The sequence below is a fragment of the Biomphalaria glabrata genome, chromosome 1 (genome assembly GCF_947242115.1).
Source record: "Biomphalaria glabrata chromosome 1, xgBioGlab47.1, whole genome shotgun sequence".
Taxonomy (NCBI): domain Eukaryota; kingdom Metazoa; phylum Mollusca; class Gastropoda; family Planorbidae; genus Biomphalaria; species Biomphalaria glabrata.
In genome coordinates, this window is record NC_074711.1 from 82,185,929 (window position 1) to 82,213,306 (window position 27,378).

At 32.9% G+C, this 27,378-nt stretch overlaps 1 protein-coding gene across 2 annotated transcripts; it reads left to right on the forward strand.

Annotated features, from left to right (window-relative positions):
* The first annotated feature begins 573 nt into the window (after positions 1-573).
* Positions 574-25,968, forward strand: LOC106063279 (sterol O-acyltransferase 1-like). 2 transcript variants are annotated; one of them, XM_013221595.2, is made up of 17 exons: positions 574-957; positions 2,191-2,261; positions 2,548-2,675; positions 4,169-4,219; positions 16,206-16,265; positions 16,625-16,732; positions 17,294-17,442; positions 17,830-17,957; positions 18,383-18,458; positions 18,574-18,664; positions 19,004-19,200; positions 19,384-19,460; positions 20,339-20,437; positions 20,824-20,959; positions 21,173-21,315; positions 21,540-21,592; positions 21,699-25,968. In XM_013221595.2, exons 1-17 carry the CDS (start codon positions 876-878, stop codon positions 21,712-21,714), a joined length of 1,665 nt encoding a protein of 554 aa, XP_013077049.2. In that variant the 5' UTR covers positions 574-875; the 3' UTR covers positions 21,715-25,968. The 2 variants fall into 2 exon arrangements, with proteins under 2 accessions (XP_013077049.2, XP_013077050.2); XM_013221596.2 differs by lacking the exon at positions 4,169-4,219 and having other exon boundaries at positions 575-957.
* The last annotated feature ends 1,410 nt before the right edge of the window (positions 25,969-27,378 follow it).

Consider the following 27,378-nt stretch of genomic DNA (forward strand, 5'->3'; position numbering starts at 1 on the left):
GCAGCTGAAAAAAAAAGTTGTTATCATCTATTTAGACCGCATCCCGAAGAAATTCGAAACAGGATCATAATGGCAATTATTGGGCTGCACGATGACCTGCTGACCACAGCCAGATAAAACGCTAACTTTATAAAATGTATTGCCATATCACGAGGTTATGAATTTCGACTCTTTGAAAATGTAATATAATTTAATAATTAGCTACTAGTTTGTAATTAAGGATCTTAAACCAAAACGACCAGGCTCAACACACAATACGCCCTACATTCTATAGAGTCAATGTTTTTATTTTAAATGTTATAAACAGAATTTCACTAGATGTGAAAAAACTGGTTTGCGTAGTCATCTGATGATCTGAAATACTGCACTCAACATTATTGTTTTACAGAATATATTGATTTTTTCTTTTAGCCACGTCAAGTACTGCACTCTCTCTTTTCAAATTGAAGCTGTGCCTTAAAATATTTGAGATTTTTGTATCAAAAGAAAATGCAGTTTTTCTTTGTTCGGAAAAAAAGTACAAAATAACTGGCTTAAAAATGAGTATGCACCGTCTCCTGTCGGGACAATCGTAAGTCACATGACCATCTATCGAGTGAATGAAACAAAACATAAAAGACTTCTGCTATGCACTGATTGAACAGTTGATAGAATCCTAGACTAGAACTAGATCTACCTATATAGATCTAGGACTATATACTAGATATCTATATATATAGATCTATAGTATTATTGCTTTTTATATCGTGTATAGTAGGACGTGTGTTGATAATTCTATGGATATAGTATTATAGTCATTGATATTTTTGTGTAATAGTAATAGTAATATAAATATTGTGTTACAAGCTTTCACTTTCACAAAGAAATATCATAATATGGCTGACACTGACAGTGTGGGCGACCATCATCATCAAGACAGAGAAAAGCATGATTTGAATGCTAACAACAGTAACATGAGTAAGTAGACTATAATTCATTTGTCTTCTTTTCCTGGTGTCTGGTGGATTTGCCTAATATTACTAATAATGGGATGCGGCAGGGTTCACATTCAGGACTGTCATGACATCTCTTCACTTCAAATTCAAAGACGAATCAATTCAAAGCACATAGATGATAGACTAATAAGATAGGGATACCTCATACCACAACAATGATGATCAAATATATTGTTACTAATAATGTTAGTGTTACCAATATCTAGATTCTAGAGTTAGAGCTATCTCTAGACTCTAGATCTCTTTGAAAATCAAAAGTGTAGTTTGTAACTGTTCAAATCTATATATACTATAGTATACACTATGACTATACTATATAGATATATAGATTCTATTATATTGAATAATATTCTAATTGGTACCAATCATGACCAATGTTACTGTGTAACACTGTGACGACTGTGTAGATTCAGACTCTTAGACTGTACATACTCTAACTTGATATAATTTTGGTAGGATAGGTGATGGGTAGGAGAAGAACATGTTTCACTCCTTCTAAATATATAGATCTACATTTAAATATTAGCTATATTTATTGAATCTAAAGATTTTTTTGAGAAAATGCAACATTTTTTTTTTTTCATCTAGCAAAAAAAATACACAACAAAATGAAATTAGGAGATTTATTATTTCCACTTATTAGCCAACCAGAATGTTTAAACTCAAAATACAGAAGTGCAAATATGTTGTGTAGGGTTCTACTGCTTCACCAGAAATATGTTCTGCTTTTTATAATTATATTGAACACAAAATCTAATACATATAACAAAACTCATACTATCCTTTGCTTAAAATCAATCACTTTTAATAAAAATTTAAACTTTCAAAATCAGTCTCTACATAAGGCAATGTGCTTCCTTACTTCTTAGTCCTCTACTCTACCTCAGATTACCTGCCTGATCATGTTTTATGAGTGCTCGACTGTTGTCTCGAGGTTCCTGGGTTTATATCCTCCCAGCTGCCATCCCCGTTGTCCTGCTGGAGGTTTGGAAATTATCTTCAACTCTGAAGGAACATCAGAAACATGTCAAACATTTTACACTGACCCATTTAGCCATTTTACATTTACACTGAAAGGTGAACTCACACTACAGTACAAATATGCTCATACCTAAATTGTATTCACAACACTAACACTGTTTTAAAAATATATATGTCAAGATAAAAATCAATGTTTTGTTTGTTTTTAATTAAGGTGGAAATAAAGTGTTGCTTGATCAGACACTGAAGAGAATAAATCACCAGAGGATTAGGGATCATGCCCAGGTGAGGCTAAAGATTATACTTTTTTATAATGTATCATCAAGAAAATAACATTTGACAGAGAATACTTTGAATCATTATAAACCTCTCTTTAGTGTAATTAATAAAGAATTATAAAATAAAATATTAAAGAAAAAAAAAATTAAAAACATTTTTTTAAATTCACATTTAATATTACAGCAGATTTTTTCCCATCATTTTAATATATTGTCCACAATTTTTAATCATAATATTTTATTGTCACCACAAAGATTAAAATTTATCTCCTTCAATTTATTTCATCACAAAGCAATTAAAACTGGATCTGTTGGACAGTATGAGTAACCAGTTGGAAGAGTTATTAGATGGATTTGTATCAACAGTAGAACGAATAGAAGTTGGTGATGATCTAAATGTGCAGAATGGCTCTATCAAAAAGTAAGTGGGGGGAAAATTATCTGGCACCTTTACAACTATAAATAATTATAAATAAATACTCTGAATTATTTTAAGAGTACATATACAATGTAAAGTTCTATTTAGAATGGTAGTTTAGTGCATGCAACTTATCACATAATTTCCTGTATATTATTCATTTATTTTTTGGGGGGTTTCTCTCACTTGACTCTTATAGTACTGAGCAATGTACATTGGTTGATCAACATTTGAGGGGGGATGGGGACAGCAGACAGTGTTTTTATTTTATATAGTCATAACTGTAGTTCTATTACGTAGGTTAAACTTGTTATTGCCTACTTTAAAATTGTTACCTTTAGTTTAGTGTCCAAATTATGGTCACTAAAAGTCTACACTGTGACCTCTTTAAATATTTCTACATAAATTTAGGCTCAACAGTATTCTTTTATTTTTCTTTCATATAGCTTTGAATAACATTACAAATTTAAATTTGAGGTTTCATAAAAAAACAATAACCTCTCAGTATTGACATGTGTTACACCACTATGTTGTATACAAATAATAGTTAAAAATGTCAAATGTTTGTTTTACAAGCTTGGCAAGAGCCAAGAAAACTTAAAAAAAATAACTTGCTGATTTTTATAACAAGATAGGACTCTATATAAAAACATCTTTTTTTTAATTGTAAGCATCAAATTATAATAAAAAGTTTTTTTTGTTTTTTTTTAACCTGGAAATCGACAGAACTCTTATGACTGTTTCATTTTTTATGAATTTATATGATAAAACAGTGATTACTGACACATTCTGTCATTGAAATAACTTTGCACTGAAACAGTTATGTGTTTGTTGCCATGCTGTCAAAAGCCTTGGCTAACATGTGAAACATACTCCCCCCTTTGTGACGTTTTAAAAATTGCAAATATATTTCACAAACATTTTTTAAAACATAGTTATAAGCAGTGCTTTTTTTGTGACGGTACACACTGGTACAGCATACTGGCACCTTTTTCAATGTGGGGAAAAAATTATTAGTTTTCTTGTATTTTAACAGTTATTATTAATTTATTAGTAGTTTACTGGCTACTATTTTTTTTACAAAAAAAAAAAGCACTGGTTTTAAGTATTTTGTAAAAAATTATCACCATGAAAAGACCAGCTTACAAATAATTAAGATATTTTGATAGATTTAGGAAAAAAAAAGGTCCTGGTAACATCTGGTTCAGTGAACACAGATCTAGTTTTGTTTCTGAACATCCTGTCTTAGCTTGCTTATTGATTGATAGGAAACATTTATAGTATATATGACTCATTGGACTCTTGGTTGTCAACAAAGTAAAAATGAGTTATCAAACTTATATCATTGGGCTATTTATTAATCCTCCACATTCTTACAATAAAATGGGTTTTTTCTTTCATTGAAGTTTTAAACTCTTTAAGTTTCTGTAAAAGATTATACCAGACACATTTGTTTTAAAAAATGAAAAAGAAATTTTATATAATCAAAATTTTAGCCATTGCCCATCATGTGCATCACATCCTACTGAAGAAGTTGCCTCTAAAAAGTAGGTATACTTGGGCATTACTGTTTTGTTTTTTTTTAACCTTTTTTTTGGGACAGCTTCTTGGTTTTTAGTTACTGCTGACTCACCAAGTTATTTTCTTGACTAATATTTTAGCATTGACTTGTTTCATTCAAATGCTCTGCTTTTGTCTTGCTGCTATTTTTCCTTCAGCAACAGAGATTTTTTTGCTTTTCTTTTAACATATTTCATGACCAGAGTTTTTACAACACAATTTATAGTTGTACAAGTCTTACAGGTTTTAAACTTTTTTCCACATTCTTGATGCATAGTTGCTGCTAAATATTTAGCTAGGATAGTTTTTTTTTTTTTTTTTTTTATAGATTTGCATTTGGCATCTCTGTCTCAAAACATAGTCTAACTAAATCTATATATATATATATATATATATATATATATAGTTCTAGAAAATAATAGTTTTTAGTTAGTACAAAACAAAACCAGAGCAGCAATAAACTCAAACTCTCACCAAGATATAGTTTTGTATTGTAGTCACATTTTGAACTACTAAAGTATTGCACACGTTATTCAATTAAGAAAATTAAAATCTTGCACACTAATTATTACAACAAAACACTCGACTTAAACTAGTCTTTGTGATAAGAATCCTTAAACTGATAAATCACTGCAGACATCAGTCTTGTTTTATCTTAATTAGTTGTCAAACTACCAGAGATAATTTAGTAATTTTTAAAACCAATTCAACTTGTTTTTATAGGAATGTTAGTTTAGTGTAGCGCCGTTAATTACCACTTGAAATAATGACATCCTAGTTGTCTCCAAAGGTAAGAATGTTGACACAACTGCACTCACAGACACTATCGGAACAGTGAGTACAGAGAATAAGATAAATTATTGAGATTAAATGAGGGCTGAAACTAATAGACTCTAGTGACATAGATTGACAGTTCTTTTTTCTTCACCACTTTTTTTTTTTTTTAACAGTAGTCTAGAGCTAGTCTTATAGAAGGTACGCACTTATGATTAATAAAGAACCGTAACAGAAAGAGGACATTACTGTCTACATGCTGAAAGTGTTTGATTTGGAACTTAATGGCTTCTTGACGTTGGCTGTCAGTCTAGCCCTGTTGGCTGTCAGTCTAGCCCTGTTGGCTGTCAGTCTAGCCCTGTTGGCTGTCAGTCTAGCCCTGTTGGCTGTCAGTCTAGCCCTGTTGGCTGTCAGTCTAGCCCTGTTGGCTGTCAGTCTAGCCCTGTTGGCTGTCAGTCTAGCCCTGTTGGCTGTCAGTCTAGCCCTGTTGGCTGTCAGTCTAGCCCTGTTGGCTGTCTGTGTAGCCCGAGTAGGCCTATATGTTTAAATTGTAAATTCATATTACTTACACACATAAACTGACGTCATTGGTGTCTATATAGGCCTACTTGTTAGCGAGTAACCTTTTTTTTTAATGCCATGTACTTCTTCGACCAGCACCCCCCCCCCCCCCCCGATCTTTATTGAGAATTTTCCCGTTATCAATATATGGGGGGGGGGGGGGGGTGATGACCTCAAACCAATAAACACATAGGCCTACCTAGATATGGCATTGAAGTGCACGTCATCGAGTGTGAAACATGTGATCACACATTTCTTGCCATTATAGTATGCAACTCTTTATTGGACTTTCTGCTGATTAGTCTGTAGGCCTATTTGTGTTACACGGGTTGTTACACGGGTGACCTTTTTTTTTTATTCCTTTCAACACTTGAATTCTCATCGAATATTATACAAAATACATTCCAGTATTCGCTGGACTTAACCTTTTTGTAATTTTTTTTTTTGTTGACTTTCTTACTGTAAGTTATAGTACAAAGACACATGCATGCATGTTTGGTGTTCATTCAATGTTTGCATCTTCTTCTATTTTTAAACTCCCACTTTTTGTTTATTTCGCCTACTTAAAAAGCAACAACACCTTGAAACTACTATTAAAGCTCAAGTCACTTATATCATCATTGAACTAATCAGGCCATTTCGAGTTTATGTTGTGAGTTCTCGTGTTTCCTACAGAAGATCTTATCTTTGTTGATTGGGCCTTTCATATGACTTGGGTGGGTTACAAAACGTCGATTAAGTTGAACCTACTTCTATCGACTCCCTAACTGGCTGCTGTTCAATAAATCCAAAGTTCTCACATAGACTAACATTTCTAGTTAAGTACTTTCACAAAGTTGTTTTCGTTCAAAGTATCACAGTAAGTTTCTATACTTAGATAGGCCGCAGCTTATTGGCGGCATAAACACTGAAAGTTGTGGCCACGATGAAAACATTGCGCGGCATGTGCGCAGATCGAAACTAGATTTATGATTGTACATGTAGGGATAAGAATTGAACGTTTTGTTCTGTGGTCTTCTCTTTTCACTCTAGCAAAGGAGGTAGAAAATGACGCTGTGTGATTTCACTTATCAGTTATTAGGTTAATCTGATTGGCTGCTGAACTAGACTAAGGATAGAGAGAGAACTCGAAAGTAAAGAGGTCACCAGTTTTATTTGTAGTTGACCAAAATACACATTGCATCACAGTGTTTAAAGTAATTCAAATTTAGTTACTGAATAGGCTCAAGTTTAGTCACTGAATCATCTTGTTTATGTTTTCATTCTTTTAGGTTACTGTTTCAGCGATTAAATGTGTTGTCAGGGCTTGGGGAGGGGTGAGATTCGTGTGTGTCAAGGGTTGGTGTTAGTTAATTTTCTTTGACAGGTTACTGCAACTTAGTCGCTCGTTGGGTAAATCACTCATTTCTTATTGTAGCAGTCATCGCCTTATATATAAACCTACTTTTAGTACATTCTATAAGTCCTTTAAGTATTGTTTTCAAAAATGGTGTTTAAGTGTAGGCCTATAGTAAAAAAAAAAAGTTTGCTTATACTTTAATTTAAAAACCAAATGCGTTATTTTACCGCTGCACCCATTTTTTAGCCCGCTGCACCCATTTTTTAGCCCGCTGCAAATTATGTTGTAATCAAATTCTCAATTGTCTTTTTAGTTTAAAAAAAGAGTAAAAAATCCGATTGCTAGTTATATGTCGGACAGACTAGTTATGTTTCTACATTCTACATACTTACCATTGGTGATGGTAAGACCACAACAAACAATGCTCATAAAAAGGACAAGAAATTGTACCCTAGAAACCCCACTGACCAAGTTGTTTGCTCCTCGTTTGAAACTGATGCAGGTCCCAAAGAAGACACTGAGTCGAATTAGTTTGAACAAAGTGCCTATTATAAGCAATCAAAAACGTTATTGTAAGCACAAAAAAAATAATTAAATTGATTCTGTGCTATACAAGTGTATTGATTACTGAATGAACTGCCTCACAAAACTCTGTAACTTTCTCCACGTTCGATATATTTACCTAGTGGCCTAACCCTTTGCTCATTGAAGCTACGAGACAACATTCATACGCTATGTACCAAGTTAGTTTTTGTATCCCGTTTTCTTCTTTGTGACCTTCAGCATTCAGCACACGACAGGGGCATCTAGTTAAAGCATTGTTCATTGGCTACTCATGTATACCGTAGTCATCAACTAGATTCTCCAAAAGGTGGAGGGGTGAGAGATCGCTCCTACAGCATAATTGTTTGGTGATATCTATAGAGAGGCTTACCCTGACCTACAGGAGGTCACGCCGCCCTGGGTAGATAAGGGAAACGTCGGCGTAGTTCCTATTACGCTCCGCAGGATTTCGGTAACCAGGACAGGTACGAGGTCATGATAGTGCTTCACGGTAGATCTAGGGAGACTAATTGAACATGATTAGCCGAGTTGCTTAGATTATTGTTGGAGAGTTCGATCAAATATCGACATTGTTCTAATGGACTTCTTCAATTCTTGCTACTCACACTTTCTACACATCAAAATGGGGATTTAAAAAAAAAAAGGTGGACGTTAATCAAATGGAGTCATTAATTTCAAGACGAATTTAATATCTTCTGTTTACCTAAGTTGATATAACGTAGCTATAAATAGTTGACCGCTTGGAGATGCTTGGACCTGTTTGTAACGCCGGTATTAAGCCAGACAGGAAATGTCTATTTATATATACACTTACTTTCGTTGAAGTTCAAGGGTAGGGGCCTGCATAAAACGGATGCCCATTGTGGCCAGTGGATCTCCTTTGCTTATCAGCCGGGCAGTTGATTACATTGTTTACATCCCGTTTATCTTAGTTACACAGACCTGTATCTACACGCCGTCTACCTTAGGCTAGCAGGTTCTTCTTTTATATCGATTAAACGACCTTTATACTTCATTATTTACAACTGTCCTGACGTAGGGGCACAAGGGGAAATTACCTTTGATAACATCGATTACACACACACGCAGACACGTTCAGTAGGCCTACACACATGTATGCTACACTCATAGAGCTGGCAGATAGGTCTTTGCTGTGTACAGAAATATTACAAGGTTACAAAGACAGTTTGTGTGGAGACACAAACTCAAAATCGGCCCCCGAAGTGGTCCCCCCCCTCCCCCAGGCAGTTAAATAGGCAGGTTTCAATATTTTCAGAAAGAACATGAGAATGAAATTCTATCAAGGACAAATGACAGAAAATAATGGAGAAAGAAGGTTGACGGATCTTGTGTGGTGCCCCAGCTGTCCACAGACGCCAAAGGATAGGTTATAGTGAATGTTAGATGTGAACCTGGCCTAACTAATGTCTTATAATGAATATATAATTGCTCTAATTGTTTTGTAAAGGGACAATCTCTTGTTCCTCAAGAAAAAAAAAGACATTTCCGTAAAAAAAAATAAAAAAAAACTCCTTTAGTTCAGTGTTCTATTACCATGTGGGAGAGCTATGGTTCACGTGATAATATGAAAAACTACTTATTAATTGTTGTTTTAAATTATGTCTAACTTATATGCATACTAAATAGATTTTTCTCTTTTAAAAAAGTAAACATTTTTTTTATGTAAATGTAGTAGTTAGTATGACAGAACTTACTTAACTTAGCAATACAAATGTAAAAAAAAAAATAGATTTTTCGATTTCAGAAAAGAAAAAAAGTAGCCATTGCATCAGAACTTTGAAAGGTCTAAAATATTGTGTTGTCGGATTTTCACTATCTTTTTCTAGTTTACGAGATCTAAACGGGACGGACAGACATTCCACACAAAACTAATAACGTCTTTTTCCCTTTCCGCTAACAACAATGCACTCTCGTCTTCGTGATTCTCTGTTGCCAAATGTAATCCACGTGTGCTGTAATTAGTTTGCCTAACAATGCCATTACTTCTCCCACGAACTAGAGGGTTACTTTTATTGTGGGTTCATTGTATTGCATGTCTCCATTGTCCGGAGTCACCTCACCACAGTCATTTATTTAGTTTTTAGTTGACAACATGCAAGAAACTTTTATCCGTATTATTTTATCACGCAGAGAAATGCTTAATATAAATGACTTTTATTTCTTTGTGGTTGTGCCAGTTTGATATATTTATTACATAATTGATGTTTTACTTCATCTAAGAATGAGATTTACCTGACTGGTTTTTTCTTGTTGATAATTGGACTTAGGTTGATAACTTGGATTGATTGATTTTTTCTTTGGTTGATAACTTGGATTGATTGATTTTTCTTTATCTTGTGATTCACGATTGGACTTCGTGGTGAAGATCTTGTATTCTGTGTACACTTGATAGATTCTCTTTGCTGACTTGCTTATAAATAAATTGTATGTTTAATAGCTCAAGTGAAGTTATGACCGCCAGTCTTCCCCTATAGGTTCCCTTATCTAGATACTTTTTACTAATCAAGCGTTGTAAATATGGTTCATACACATGCGTGTCCACGCTTAGGGGTAAAATAGCTACTCGGTGTCTCACAGTGGTGAAGCCTCTGGCTGATAAAGTTTGATTATTTAAGGATCAATTTAGTACATATGTGTCAATAATTAATTTATGATCATTGCACTATCGCCGTCTTTAAGTGATACCCGACGCTGAGATCTTGAGCGTTAACAATAGCTACCAGTGGTATCGATTACTGTTGTGTTTCAGATAATAAAAGTTCATGATATTGACAAGTATTTTTCACCCATACAAGTTGTACTGTTGTATCGATTTAGAGTAGCAGTTCGATCTTGTTGTTTTCTGTCATCACCTTGGTGTGGAATGATGTTGTCGACCCATTGCCCAATGCTCCATGATGCTCGGTCCGTAGTAGGTCGGTTTCTAAAGTATTCTGCTAAGCAGTTCGTATGATATCTAGTGAGCAGGCCTTGATAGGTCATTCTCTTGTTTTTTTCACCACCATATGACTGGGCATGTCTGACGTGTATGATTTGATAGATGAGGATACTTAGCCGACGTCATTTAGAATGAGCAACTGTTGCTACGCCTCCTTGCCCCCCCTCCCCAGTTGTTGTAACATCGTGTGGGGTCACTTGCTTCAGTTTGATCCATTAGCACCATCACACCGTTACTTGTTCTCCCTTCTCTTCTTTAGACATTGGGTCATGTCATGAATTGGTACACAGTAATATTCTAAACACAGTGAAGTGTCATGTTTCAGTGGACTCGCAACTGTCTGTGTCTCTTACTTGAGTGGCCAGCTTGCATTCTGCTTACGTTTTATACTGATACTTTAAGAGTTTTAGACAGTCTCATTAAGCCACTTGGGCTGTAAATTTCTGTATTATTTTCAACCAAAGAAGTCCAGTATGACCATATACTTACCCTGAGAAACTTCTATTGTTATGCCCAGTATGACCATGTATTAACCCTGAGAAACTTGCTACTGCTATGCCCAGTATGACCATATACTTACCCTGAGAAACTTCTACTGTTATGCCCAGTATGACCATATACTTACCCTGTTAAACTTGCTATTGTTATGCCCAGTATGACCATATACTTACCCTGAGAAACTTGCTATTGTTATGCCCAGTATGACTATATACTTACCCTGAGAAACTTCTACTGTTATGCCCAGTATGACCATATACTTACCCTGTTTAACTTGCTATTGTTATGCCCAGTATGACCATATACTTACCCTGAGAAACTTGATACTGCTATGCCCAGTATAACCATATACTTACCCTGAGAAACTTCTACTGATATGCCTAGTATGACCATATACTTACCCTGATAAACTTGCTACTGTTATGCCCAGTATTACCATATACTTACCCTGATAAACTTGCTATTGTTATGCCCAGTATGACCATATACTTACCCTGAGAAACTTGCTACTGTTATGCCCAGTATGACTATATACTTACCCTGAGAAACTTGCTACTGCTATGCCCAGTATGACCATATACTTACCCTGAGAAACTTCTACTGTTATGCCCAGTATGACCATATACTTACCCTGAGAAACTTCTACTGTTATGCCCAGTATGACCATATACTTACCCTGAGAAACTTGCTACTGCTAGGCCCAATTTGTCCATATACTTACCCTGAGAAACTTCTACTGTTATGCCCAGTATGACCATATACTTACCCTGAGAAACTTGCTACTGCTATGCCCAGTATGACTATATACTTACCCTGAGAAACTTGCTACTGCTATGCCCAGTATGACCATATACTTACCCTGAGAAACTTCTACTGATATGCCCATTATGACCATATACTTACCCTGATAAACTTGCTACTGTTATGCCCAGTATTACCATATACTTACCCTGATAAACTTGCTACTGTTATGCCCAGTATTACCATATACTTACCCTGATAAACTTGCTCCTGTTATGCCCAGTATTACCATATACTTACCCTGATAAACTTGCTACTGTTATGCCCAGTATTACCATATACTAACCCTGAGAAACTTGCTATTGTTATGCCCAGTATGACCATATACTTACCCTGAGAAACTTGCTACTGTTATGCCCAGTATGACCATATACTTACCCTGACAAACTTCTACTGTTATGCCCAGTATGACTATATACTTACCCTGAGAAACTTGCTATTGTTATGCCCAGTATGACCATATACTTACCCTGAGAAACTTGCTACTGTTATGCCCAGTATTACCATATACTTACCCTGATAAACTTGCTACTGTTATGCCCAGTATTACCATATACTTACCCTGATAAACTTGCTATTGTTATGCCCAGTATTACCATGTACTTACCCTGAGAAACTTGCTATTGTTATGCCCAGTATTACCATATACTAACCATGAGAAACTTGCTATTGTTATGCCCAGTATGACCATATACTTACCCTGAGAAACTTGCTACTGTTATGCCCAGTATGACCATATACTTACCCTGATAAACTTGCTACTGTTATGCCCAGTATGACCATATACTTACCCTGAGAAACTTGCTATTGTTATGCCCAGTATGACCATATACTTACCCTGAGAAACTTGCTACTGCTAGGCCTAGTATTCCCATATACTTACCCCAAAAAATATGCCACTGTTATGCCCACAATGACCATGAGGCAGGCCATTTTGTCACCATATGTTTTAGGCACATTATGAATGTTCCTTTTTTATGTCTTTTGTATATGTGTTTGTGTTCAAACTTATTTTTGATGTAAACAGTAGTTATTTGTGTACATTACATTGGGATTTAAGTTTATTGTTATTGTTATATAACTAATTATCATAATTTATTTGTGGGTTTTAATATTGTCCAAAACAAGTTAAAAAAAAAAAGACAATTTCTTCTTTATACAGCTGACCAACCTTTATAAGAGCTCTTAATAACTAATGAATGATAGATTTAAAAAAATGGAACTTTTGTATCATGATAGGCCTAGATATTCAGACTTAGAAGGTGGTGCACTAAATGTTCCTGAATGTATTTAACTCTTTAATGAAGACAGGGAGAATACCCAATATGTTTGTTCAAGATAAACTGTCCAGACCAAATTTTGAAAAATTATAACGGTCAAAATAGTTGTCCCAGTGTGGCCAATCAGCTAGTAATTCTTTTCCCAAAGATATAAATCATGTGTCAAATTACTAATAAAATTGTTACAGCTGTTTTCGAGAGTAGCGTCTAGGTTTTTCCAGTTTCCCATCTTTTCCAGTGAAGAATTCGCAAGCTGAATGAGGAATAGTAAAAAATGAAACAATGATAGAAAAAAAAAATCCTTGCAATTCTTTGTGTACATGAACATGATTATTTCAATTTATAGTACCTCTAACTGGGACAAAATAAAGGAAAAACTGATGAATGTCATCCTGTGCGTTTCACACACATTGCCTCTTATTTGTGTGGGTAGAGGAAGCATGTCAATATCATTGTTTGTATATTATACATGTTTTGGATGTTCTCTCAGATTTGAAGATTATTACATCCTAGCCCAAACTTCTTACAAGGCAGCCATTCATAGTTTGCGATATGCTTTCATGAATAGTCAAAATTATTAAACCTTTTTTAAGGGGGGGGGTGTATACTATATTTTATTATAGTATAATATAGCGAAAAAAAGGTCAATGTTTATTGTAAAAAGTTTTGTGTTTTAGAAATTATCCTTAGAACCTCATGCACCTATACACCAAAATGTGACAAATTTCAGAGCAATGTTTCTCAACCTGAGCTGCACATTCTCTTGGGAGGAACCAGTTGTTGGTGGGGGTAGGAAACATAAATGAAAATCATAGAGTGAAAGAATTCACTTCTAAAAAAGAATAAATATCTGTTTGCCTAATGGGTTATGGAGAGGCAATATGGAGCTTGAAAATAGATAATAACTCCTAGAAAACATGTCAAAAAAAGAAAAGAAAAGAGAAGTATGCCTTTAAATACCTTGGTACTATCCTAGACAATAAACTAATTTTACTGCAAATACTGATTATATCAGCAAAATAGGGCAGCAAAGATTACGACTACTAAGAAAACTGTCCTCGTTTAATGTTAGCGAAAAGGCCTTGGCTATGTTTTATCACGCTCACATCTGCAATATTTTAAGTTTCAATATCACTGCCTGGTATGGCAATCTGAGCATTAAAAATAAAAATAAACTTAATAGAATCCTAAATGCTGCTGGCAAAATCATTGGCAAAAAACAAACCCCATTTGGGCAGTTGTTTGAGACAAACATCTCTAAAAAAGCTAACAAGATCCTTGAAATAAAGAATCACCCTTTGTGTCAGGATTTTGTGATTTTACCATCACAAAAGAGATACAAGACACCGATAGCAAAGACAAACAGACACAAACACTCTTTTGTTCCCCTGGCAAAACAATATGGTATAAACTTTGTCACATGTAAATTATGAGTGAGTCTGGTGTGAATGTACACTTTGGTTTCTTATAGTTATAATGTTTTTTGTTTGGTGTAATGCACAAATTGTAAGACAAATTTCCTTACGGATAATAAAGATTATTATTATTATTATTATTATTAAAGCCTTTCAATAAAGATTAGCTACACTCAGTCTTCTTAATTAATCTCTTGAAATAAAATTATTTTAAACATACACATTTTATAATCTTGTTTTATTTGTGTTTTTTTCTATTTCATTTTTGTGTGCTGATATCAAATCAACATTGTTAATGTTTTCATTAAATTATGTTTCTGTTAATATGAACTTATAATAATTGATCTAACAGTAACATGTTTAAATATGTATACAAATCTTTCCATTTGTAAATTGTAATAATTTCTCTAACAGTAACCTGTTTAAATATTTCTAGCTAAGTTCTTTCTCTGAACATTGCAGTATTACCAGTTTTTCTAATAAGAACAAATACAACATTTAAGCTTAATGAGATCTTTACTAAAACAATAGTAGTTCTGTTGTAAGCTTTTCATTAAGCAAGTCAGATTTCTTTTTTTTCCCCTGTATACTTTTTTCTTGTGTAACTACATTTTCGATAGCACACATAATAAACATTTCCATATTACACTTTACAGCATATAGAATAATTAAATAGAATAGCTAATATAAACTTTGACGCATTGACTATTATAAACTTTGACGTATTGACTAATATAAACTTTGATGTAGAAATGGTAAAGTGAACTAAGACTATATCAAAGTGATTTTTTCCAATCCTTCTCCCTTGCCTATTGTATTATTTATTCTAATTAAAAGTCATTTATTCTATTAATAGGTTAGAGTTTCTGTGATAAAAAATTGGTTGACATTTTTAAACATGAAAATGATTGAAATTAGTTTTAAGGTAAAAGTACAAAATGATTATTGGAATTATGTCAACATACAAATTAAATAGTAATATATCCTTGTCTGCTTCCTTTTTTACAAATATATTTATTTGAAACAATATCATCAAATTACTGTTATGTAGGTCTATGAAACATCTTCTGTTCATTGTTTTAGCAAAGTTCTTCATATTTAATTTAAATTACAACATTCTTTAATAACCACTGTTAAGTGTATTTTACTTGACACCAGTAACTGAACAGTTAACAGACATACATGCATTAAAGGCACCAGAATTTATCTTGTTTAAACAATTTTAATGTGACTATTAAGTTGAATGCTTATCTACTCTACTTATATTTACCGATTAAAAAGTCAGGTTGAATGAATTAGTTGGAGCTGAATGGGGTTGGCTTTCACCAGTAATGAGTGCATGCTTCCCTACCACTTAGTAGGTGTTTGGTTTGCTTCTGAAGTTAAGTCAACATTGCACCTGGTGATTGCTTAGTGTCATCTTGAAGTTTGGTCCACAAACATATTAGAAAATGTTAAGTACTTGGTGAACTAGTAGTTTTGTTTACTTATCAAATCTCAGAAATCTTTTTACTATGATAATTGAAATGACTGAAAACAACACAAAATACATCATGAGCTTAAAGCTAAATTTTTTTTGGACCTGTTATTAAATTATTGAAAAAAATAATTTCAAAAGATATGAAATATTTGGCTACTTTGTTACAATGCATTGTTAAAGTCTAGCTCTTATCTATTTCTTCTAGTTAAAATTGTTTCTATTTTTTGTCATGTCTAAATGTTTTACTGTATAGCTTGTACATACCTTTATGTGCCTACAATTTTGATACATTTTTTGCTTAGGAAAGAAAAGACTGGGGAACTTCCTGACAAAGTTTTTGTGACTAGGAGCTCAGTCTTGACGTAAGGTTATTTGTTTACCTTTATTGATAGTAAAAATATGTGCATAATGTTGTTTTCAATGGATTCAAAGAAATCTTCAAATTATTTGCCATGTTTTTCACAACTATACAAAGTATAAAACACTAATTATATTAGCAGCTAATTTAAAACTATGATGTCAACTAGTGTTACAAAATAACAATTTAACTATACCAGTATATTTATTCTTTAAATTTTATTTACACGATGATTTAAATATAACATTTTTGTCTTAAAATAATACATTTATGATTTAAATATAATCTTTTTGTCTTAAAAAAATATCTCATAATATAAATATATTTTCACTAAGTCACTGAATCATTTGTTGTATTCAACAGGGAGCTGTTTGAGATCAGTCATGTCCGTACCATCTATCACATTTTTGTGGCTGTCCTTATTGTATTCAGCCTCAATACAATGCTCTATGATGTCCTGGAGAAACACACGTATGCTGGGTTTTTAGTTCTGCTTGGCTAATATTATTCTGCTGATTAAAATCAAGAAATACAAACAATATATTAATAAGAAAACCATTTCCTTCTTCAGTTTGAAAACTGTTTTTAACCCACTAGCTCTGATTTCACTAAAAAAAAAAAAGAGAAATCATGCTCTTGTTCTCATGAGCGTGTGAGACATGATGAGCTTTTACAGAAAATTTAAAAAAACTGCTGCTATCGTCCCAACGCAACCAAATGCGTTAGGACTGTACCCTAAACAATGCATTCTACCACAGTAAGAGCTATTGGGTTCAAAGCACTTTTTATTCCCTATGTTAATACACTCAGAGCTGCATTGTTTAGGCTTATGGAATAAATAACTTTATTAGTGTGATCATCTTTTTGTTTCTTAAATTTTATGTTGGTCTACGATATAACATATTTTCAAGACTATCTAATATTGAAAATATTTAGTGTTACCACTGCAAAAAGAAATGTGGGGGGGGGGGGGGGGGTATTCATTCATTTTCTTTTGTTTTTGTTTCATATAAGGCAATGATTTACTTTTAGGTTGAACTTAAATTTTGGAATGATTCAATGGGCATTTGGCAAGTTTCCCAAAGTGATGGCTTTGTGGATGATGATGCAAGGCAGTACACTGCTTATAGTCTACCCAGCATTTTACTGCTGGGCCTCTTACAGAACACCAAAAAATTCAGGTATTGTGTCTATAGTTAAATTAAAAAAAAAATGTCAATGTGAAAGGGCTCTTTACATACTGCATAAACTTGATTTGCCTCATCTGCTCCCTATAATATTCTGACGTGGAACATGGTCTGCAAAATTTGGGACAATGGGGGTGTTGTTAAATGTTTTTAGTAAGGATAGAGGCAGAACACTATCCACTGCTGCTGTGTGTCTTTCTAAGGGTTGGCCTTAAAAATGACAGGCTTAATTTGTTTGATTAAGATTTAGGTATTTGGATACATTTGGATTTGTTTTAATAACATAAGAGAGCATGAGATAGGGATCCTCAAAGGAATTCAATTTTTATATCATTATTTGATGTTACGGCAGTGATATAAAATTAAATATTTACTCATCAGGTATACTAGATGTTATCTGGATTAGTTTAGTCATCATCTACCAGTTGGCATTTCTTCTGATCCCATTGTTCTATTTGATTGAGCATGACTTACCACCTGCGTCGTCGGTTGTTGTCACAGCTGAACAGGTCAGTAGGATACATTATAACTGAAGTTTATAAACTTCTGGAACTCAATTGAGATAGATTTTTGTTATTTAATTGTAAACAATTTTTCCATCAATGTAATACTCTGCTTGATATGTGCATTCTCAGAGATAATATTAGGACCAGATTCCATCATTAAGTTTAATACACATTACAGTACCAATTTCTTGCTAGAACCAAGTAACATTATGGAAATGTTTGACTTTACAGATTAGACTTTATAGATATCTCTGATCTTTAGATTTCTATAATTTACTAATATTAAGATGGAAATTTACTTGTTTAAATAAAAAGACAAGAAAAGTTCAAGATAACAAAGAAAACAAAGGATTTGTAGAAATATAAGTAAGTAGTAAATATTTTTATTTTTAATGAAAATAGTGTACATCTATTATTTGTCATTTCAGACCAGGTTTCTAATGAAGACACACTCATTTATTAGAGAGAATACTGCTCGTGTGATGTACAAGAAAAAAGATGATGGTACAGTTTAAGAAATAAACGACAACTAGTTAAACAGTTCTATAACATCCTAAGACATTAAAATACAAATTATTTGATTGTTGTATAACTAAAGGTTGCATTGTTTGTCTTACAGATGACCAGGAAACATCGCTCTGTCCAGATTTCTCTAAATATCTCTACTTTTTGTTTTGTCCCACTTTGGTGTATAGAGACAACTATCCAAGGTAAAATCATTGAAGCCTTTGTGTTCTGCTGTATCTTATCTTCTTTTTTATCTTATAAATTACAGACATTTCATCAAAAGAGAAAAGTCAAGTCTTATGAATAGTCATGTGTTAATCTAGTCGTCCATGTTAATTAGAGACTTAAACTCAGCTTAGTCATTAATTTTCATGTCTGATTTAAGCAACCCATTCAATGTTCTAATGGCACTAGGGAAGAAGCATTTGCATGACTTTATCCTAGCATGTGGAGTAAGAAATGTCTGAGTATTTTATTAGTATTTTCATTGTATTTTGAGAAATCAGCTTGAGACTGAATGCTTGTGCAAACTTTATTTCTAGGACACAGACCATCAGCTGGAAGTATGTTGTGACCAACTTCCTTCAGGTCCTGGCTTGTCTTATTTACATCTACTACATATTTGAACGGTTCTGTGTGCCAGTGTTCCAGAACTTCAACAAGGACCATATCACAGCCAAAGGTTTTATCTTGTCTATGTTTGGCTGTATGATGCCAGGGACTCTTTTGTTATTCATTTGTGAGTGCTATTAAATGTTGACTTGCATTTTTATTACAATAGAAAAAAATTGTAAAATCATATTTGTAGAAAAAAACAAAAACAACAATAGAACAAAATTGTTAAATCATATTTCTATTTGTAGCACTTTTCAAATGTTAACAAATAACATTCAGAACTAAGATTTTCTTCATCTGTTTCCAGCTTTTTTTGCTATTTTACATTCTTGGATGAATGCTTTTGCTGAAATGTTACGCTTTGGAGACCGATTGTTTTACAAAGTAAGTCATTATTTCTAAATATATTCATTATTTCCATTTCTGAAAACCTTTATCCTTTTTCTTACTTGGCTTGACAAATAAAAAAAAAAAAAAAAATTATAAGCTCAGGAATAAGTAAAACTCTTGTTATATTTAACATGATGGGTTCAATTAGTTTGATTAATGTGAAGTTAAAATAATATTTTCGCCAACTTGATATTTAATAAGGTTAAACTTGTGCCATAAGATGCATTTGTATAAGACCCATTCATTTAATTAATATGTCTAAATGAAGTTAACAAAACTATTTTTTTGGATTATATTTACATTCATTGTGTAAGTACTATTCAGTCTTATTGCAATAAGTAAGTAGATACCAACATTTGTGTTCAAGCAGTACTGCTTAGTAGTACTATTAGAGGATTCTTTTGAAACATCAGAATGTTTAGTCCTCCCAAGGTACAGAAAAGGTATTAAAATATAGCTGATACTTTTATTCTCACATTCAAATGTGCTGTATCATTCTACATAATATAATCCCCCTATTTACCATAAATTTCAGAGTTGTCAATGTGCAGTTTATTTAGTGATGCAAAATTAACTGATTTGATAACTCCTTACAGTGGGATGTGTGGCTGAGTGTTAAAAACTTGGTTACCTATCCATGGGGCTCAAGCTTCAATCCCAATTCCAGTAGGCACCTAAGAGCAGCATGGAAATCTTTCCCCAGATACCCCCTTCCCCACACTGGTCACAAAAGAGATTGGACCATAGCGTTCTAAGCATGTTGTAAGCTTGAAAGTTGCCTTATACAAATAGCAATTCAAAAGCCTTTGTTTTGTATGCACTTTTGTCTCACCAAATATTTCTACTCATACAATTGTTAATTAATTTCCCAGGACTGGTGGAACTCAACAACATTCTCAAACTACTACAGAACATGGAATGTAGTTGTACATGACTGGCTTTACACTTATATCTACAAAGATATCTGCAAGGTAAAATAAACAACAAATTGTTTGGTTTTTCAAAATAAAAAAGGATCTAATGCAGTTTCACTGATGTTTGTTTTAACCCATTAAGCAAGCCAGATTACCCATTACTGTCTTAATTATTTTACTTTTAAAACCATTTTTGTACAATAAAAAAGCTTATCTTATATTTGGAAATGGCAGTTGTTTAAGTTACCTTTACAATTAATTGCATTCATTAACACAAGCAATGCAAGCAATAGTAAAACATTGTATTTTTACATTCTTATCAGAAATTTTTTTTTTCTGGTAGTTTGAAATTTTCTTACAGCTTTGGCTCAATTAAAAAAATTTATCAGATTTTACTCAGTTATTGATCAATTTTTAATACACATGTTTTTCTACTACCTCAGCTGGTAGGACCCAGAAATCGTCCTGGTGCCATGGCTTGTGTTTTCCTGATCTCAGCTGTCTTCCATGAATACATCCTGACTTGTACATTCAAGTTTTTCTACCCAGTTTTATTTGTGATGTTTGCTGGTGCTGGGTGTAAGTAAACTTTGAGCAAGTTGATGTATCATTGAGCATATGTGATTATTGGCCTTGTTTTAAACAAATGTGAACATTTGCACCACCATTAGATGATGAAGTCTACTGGTGTGCATAGAGAAGCTCTGTGATTGCTTTTCTTTTTTCATTTCTAAAGCTATAGTTTATTTGATAGCACATTTGGCATACTATTTGTTTGTCATTTCTTTGCAGTTGGGTTTATCTTTCTGACGGATAAAGGTTCCAGTAGAAGCTGGAATGTCTTCATGTGGGTTGCTTTGTTCATAGGCAATGGTTTACTAATGTGTTTGTATAGCATGGAGTTTTATGCCCGCCAGAACTGTCAAGCAAGCACAGTAAGTTGTTTAATACAGAATATGCACTATTTTTTGAAGGAACATACAAAACTCTGTATTTATTGTACTGGTATTTCTTTTATTCAGATCATCTACTTTAGCCCACTTTAAAAGCCTTAATCATAATTTTTTAAATACCCGTATATAAACTAATAGCTTAAACTTTTTTTATTCGTGTACACTTATGATATGTATCCAATGATTTTCTCAATGTTATTTTTCAGGAAAGCCTATTAGATTTGATGATACCAAGATCATGGTTTTGTGTTTATCCCAAGTGAGTCTCAGATGATATTAGGAACAATTGAGTGACTTGTTAACTGTGTCAAAATCTATAATGTAAAATATCAACCAACCTTTGTGTGGTTATTTGTTTTTTGCAGAACTGAAATATTGTAAACTAGAGTTGTCTTCCTTGTGACCAATGTAGCAGTTGTGATAAGTCTGTAGTTTTTGTTTACAACTTAACACATCCTACAATTTGAAGTGAATTGGTTATTGGACAATTTCAAGTATCTACCAGTTTATATAACAAACTATAGCAGAAACATTACAATGTCTGTTGAAGCCAATTAGGTGAGAAGTACAAATAAACAACTAAATATAGCTGGCATTTCCCTTCCATTTTTGTTAGAGCCTATATGAGCAATATCAGTCACCAAAGTATAGGAGTCTGTTGAGGTGGCAATGTTAAAGAACTCAAATCATAGCTGTATATATATTCAGTGCTGTGCCAAAATGTTATGACCGGATAATTTTTGTCATCACATTTAAGCAGGACCAACTTATTTCCCAGACCTCACTGTTACAATTTTTGATAAAGGATTTAACATCATTCCCAGTATTAGAATGGCATAATTCAACAGTACCTCCAGTAGCAATAGATAACTGTTAAAAACTTTCTTTTTTGAAACATAAATAGTTCACTTTCATGTGCCCTCACCCCTGCTGTGTACTACTATTGGTAATGTTGGGATATCATTGTGGGTCACATTTGTGGTCTATAGTTGCTACCGGTTGTTTCTAAACATTTCCACGTTTCATTTTGTTTTCAAATTGTTGCATTTAATTGTTAAAACTCTGTAAGTGCCATCATTCATTGGATTGTTAGATTCCACATTTCGAGTTATTCTTATTTTGTATTATGTGACGTTGATTCCCATAGTTCAATATCTCATGTTAATTGTAAACTGACTTAAATTACTTTGTTTTCAAAAAGAGAAGGTCAATGAGAACATCTGTTTGTGTCAATTATGTATCAGATTGTCACATTTAAGTACTAGATGTGAATAAAAAGTGAGTGACTTTGTTAAAAGTAATCTAACATTGAAGCAAAAAATCATGTTATGTTGTATCTGTGTTGTTTATTTTTAAAAATCTAATTTTGGGAGGTTTAATGCAGTTTCTGAAGTGTTATATCCATCTCTGTTAACTTTGTATATAAAGGATTCAAATTCCTGACAATTTTCCGCCTTTTGAAACCAAGATCAACATTGTACAACAATTAAATTGTGATGCTTTGATTACCATTGCCATCATCTGTCTTTAATGCATATGAACAATTTGGTTTATTGTCAATCACAATTTAAATAAACACAAGTGAACTCTGTATAAGGTTCCACGTCTTTGTCCGCCAGAGGTTAAAGGTCAGAGTAAACATTTAATTTCTCGATAACCTTCTGTTTTTTTTTTTAATTAAGCTTTTTTTTTTTTTTTTGTTTAACTCTTACAATGTAGTTGTTGATGACCTTCCTTTTCATGGTTTTAATGCTTTCAATCATTTTTTTATTCAGTTCATGTCATATAATGCTTTGGTTCATTTGATTTGATTTTTTTTTGTGCAAATCAGCATTACATTCAGTGATAGCATTCAATGTCACTGATATTGCTTTTATTGATATCGAAGCAAATTTTTATTTTTATTTTATTTTATTTATATTGTCTTTTGTGGATCTATTATAATTTTTTTTTTTAATTAAGCATTCAGTGTAAACCTTTTGTCTTGTTTAATAAATTTTTTTTTGTGATGGAACTTGTACATTATAACTGAGTTCAAGGGAGACTAATTTGATATCGCTATTAAAAACTTCATTTTAGAGTGTATGTCTCTCTTTCAAGAAATAATTAAACTCAGTATGTCATCTAATTCAGTATTATTTAGACAAAATGGATGTCCAGACTTTTTAGATTATGACATTTTGGCAAAACCTTTGAATCGTATTAACAAAATTTAACAGTAAAACTTTAAATCCTAAAACTAGTTCATTAAGTTACTACTGAACTAAGTATATCTTAATATTTCGAAAAAAAGATATAAAAGCCCTGAAAGTATAAAGTATGAAAATGTTTTAACTTACTATACCGGGTATTCATTTTAGTGCTTTACTCTTCAATGTTTTTTCCTCAACAATTTTGTTCAACGACTTTTTAAAAAATGCATTACATTTTTTCTGGTAATTAATAGTTTGCATTTACCTTTGCTGGGAGTGGTGCTAGTGGTTTGAAGCTGTATCTTTATTTGTTTGACAAGTTGTGGTAAACCTCTCCTGTATAGTCTCTATATTTGGATGCTGAAACACAAGTCTTTCATTTCATGTGGTAAAAACACAGAAGTCTGTTATTCAAATCCTCGAGTAGCTGACTGTACACATTATTTGTTTTCATTCTGTTTTCTTCAAGAAAACTTCTGAGTTTTTTTGTTTTTTTTTTACATTAATATTTAGGATGGTTTAGATTTCTATTCTGCACTCATTTTGTGGGCTAATGTGTTTGCCTAGACAGAGGAGACAAAATTGGTATATTGTTGCATATTTATTGATGATACATGTGTTAAATGTAATATATAAAATGTATTTTTAATGTTTGTATTTTTTTAAATTTTAAAATCTAATCCCACTTGGCCCAATGCAATTGATGACATTATTCTAATTAAATATTTGATTGATCTTAGGTTCGTGTAATGAATACAGTGAATAGAATTATCTTCAAACTAGGCGACTAAAAGATCAATTAGCTACTCATAGGTTTTAAGAACAAAGAAGCTTAAATTAGTTTTAGCATTATAAATTAAGATTAAAAATTACCATACTTTCAAATATCTATTTAGTTCTAGATATATTTATTTGAATCTTATCATATTTGGCTGGCTGCTTGGCTGTGTGAATAGTGCTTTTGACTATCTTATGATGGCCTGACCTAATCTCTTGCCATTATACAGGAGGTTTGGGCTGGGATATAATATCTATTTTTCTAAAGGGACATCTTGAACATATTTTTAAAATCCAAATGTAATGTTACATTGTTTTATGACATGCAACTAGCAGACATTTATGGTCAATATGAAATCCATCCCCATGTGTTCTTCAACTGATACACTATGTCAAGTCACACTCACTCTTATTACAGATTCTATTCAAATTCTTTGTTCTTTAGTGTCATTAATGAGAAAAAAAAATGTAGTGCATGAGATGAATGAAGTAAACATTGGCAGCCAGCATTTATTTGACAGCTGATAAACATGGTGTAACTTTTATATATATATATTTTTTTCTCTCTGAAGCAATGCAATACTATTTTTGTGACATGTATAAATGCATTCAACTTGTTAATATCAAATGATTTAAAAAAAAAATGATTTCTATAAATTTGACAAACTTGTATTGATATGAACAATGTATGGCCAATGAATGTCATTTTGCAGGATTAACTTTTGGATGCTGAATATTACATTTAAAATAGTTGTTTGTTAATACTTTAAAATTTGTTTGCTCCTTCCCCATTTAGGGGGGGCGCTCTGGCTGAGTAGTTAAGTGCTTGGCTTCTGAATCAGAGGAGTCCTGGGTTCAAATCTCAGTAAAAGACTGGGATTTTGAATTTTGGGATTTTTAGGGCGCCCCCCGAGTCAACCCAACTTTAATGGGATGACCTTAACATCATCTGCCCTATAGATTGCAGGTCCTTAAAGGGAAAGTTATCTTCCCCATTTAGAGCACAATTATATCTTACCAAGAATCCATGATTGAAGTTTGACCTTTTAACCTTGTTTTGGACGATGAGAAACTCCCATGATTTGATAAGGGCGGCTGAATTGTATTTCAATGTCTATTAAAAACAAGTTATATATCTATGACTAAATCAATACTATATTTGTATTTATTCAACTTCCCAAACAGATCATTTGATGAGTCTCTTCTAGTATGAAGTATTTTAGAGTTCAGGATTTACATTTACAAATAACAAGTTGTCAACAAAGTTCATTTAACAGGAAAAATAAAGCCTATCAAAGAATATGTATCTACTTATGCAAAGTTTAATAATATAAAACTACTAACTAACAAAGTGTTACTTTCACAAGTCCTACCAGTTTACAAAGGGAAATACTCATGCAATCATAAGAGTATTTAAAAAAAAAAGATAGTTCTGCTTGTTCTAGCATTGTTTCTAGCATTGTTTCTATTACTTAAATCTAATTTGGTAGCTCATTCTGTTCTCTTGAAAGTCTATATGTATTTAAAGTCACTGCCATTGATGTCCAGGTATGCCAAGTAACTGGTTGCTATGCAATGGTCATAAAGTGCAACTGAATTGGTGCAATGTTTACAAACAAGATGGTCATTTGTTGATTATGTAATAAATTTAACCTATCAAATGGAATTTTCTTTTCTTATTGTATTTGAGATTGTGATACAAGCGTATGCCACTTTATATTTACAAGCTACAGTTACTCAGGGACTTCCCTTAGTATTCATATTGTGTTGCTTTAGTTCATTTTTTAAAGTAAATTTTTTCAGTTCTTCTGTAGTACCATACAAAGCAACGCCTTGATCCAACTTTCTGAAAAAATTTCACATTTTTTGTAGTGTTAAAAAGTCTCCTTGTCCAGTCTAGATATAGTATACATAAGTCTATGTTTCAAACTTTTTTGACACATTTTTTTTTTTTGCGCCTCATGTAGCCAGCTGAATAGGGGATCTTGGAGAGTACTGTTAACTCTTGCAATGAGATTCGAGAGTGTTTAAAAATATAACACAAAATTCCATTTTTTTTCTTTGCATATATATTTTCACAAGAAGCCTGTTTCAAATCAAAATTTACGCAATTAATGTTCGTTAAAGCTAGTCCCTTTAGTTTTTTTTTTTCTGAATTAGTCTTTTTGTAGATAATTAGTTTGTTTAATTTTGTACTATAAAAAGGCTCATTCTGGGTTGAGCAGTTGAGTTGCAGCAGGTTGCGACTAATCACCCAACAAAAGGAGCTGCAGAAAATGCAGGCCTAAATATTGAAGCTCTTTCTTGAATTATAGGCTATGCTGCAGAAATGCATTCCGCTGGCTTCTAGTGATCACCTCACCAACTTATCATATCCTAATAAAAAAAAAAAGAAAACAAACATCACTGGGCAAAGAAAGTGAGTTAAAGAAGGAGGCGGCTCTAGCGAGGGACATTCGATGTGCATTGGCCCTATGGCTAACGAACGTTTTTAGTGGGCAATTTCTTCTAATCACGAGAAGATTTAGATCAATATATGTAGGAATAATTTTAATATTAAAACAGGAAACCTAAATGAATCTATTTCCGTTGATGCAGTCTGTAGCTATAGATACATGTATTGTAATGACACCATAGTCCATAGATTTAGATACTACATAGAATCTATCATGGGCGTAGCCCGGGGGGGGGGTGGGGGTCGGAATTTAGAGACTGATTTTTTGCTTTGATTTTGTTTATTTTAGGTGATATTTTAATACTAAACCATCACTTTCTCCAGCGCAGCCAAGGTTTTTTTTTTAGTTTTAAACCACCTACCAGGTGGCTTAGCAGTTCAATCCCTCTCTTCTATACAAAAAAAAAAATAATAAAAAAATGCACACGACAACCCCCATATTCTAAGAGCATAGCTAAGGAGGATTTTGATTTTAAAACCCCCTCATCAATATAAGACTATCCATTCATCAGTCACCAGATTCTATGAGCGAAGCCAAGAGGGGTTTTGTGTTTAAAACTACCCTCCAGCGGGGTTTCCAGCTAAAAAAATACCTCTTCAATAAAAAAGAATGCAAATTAC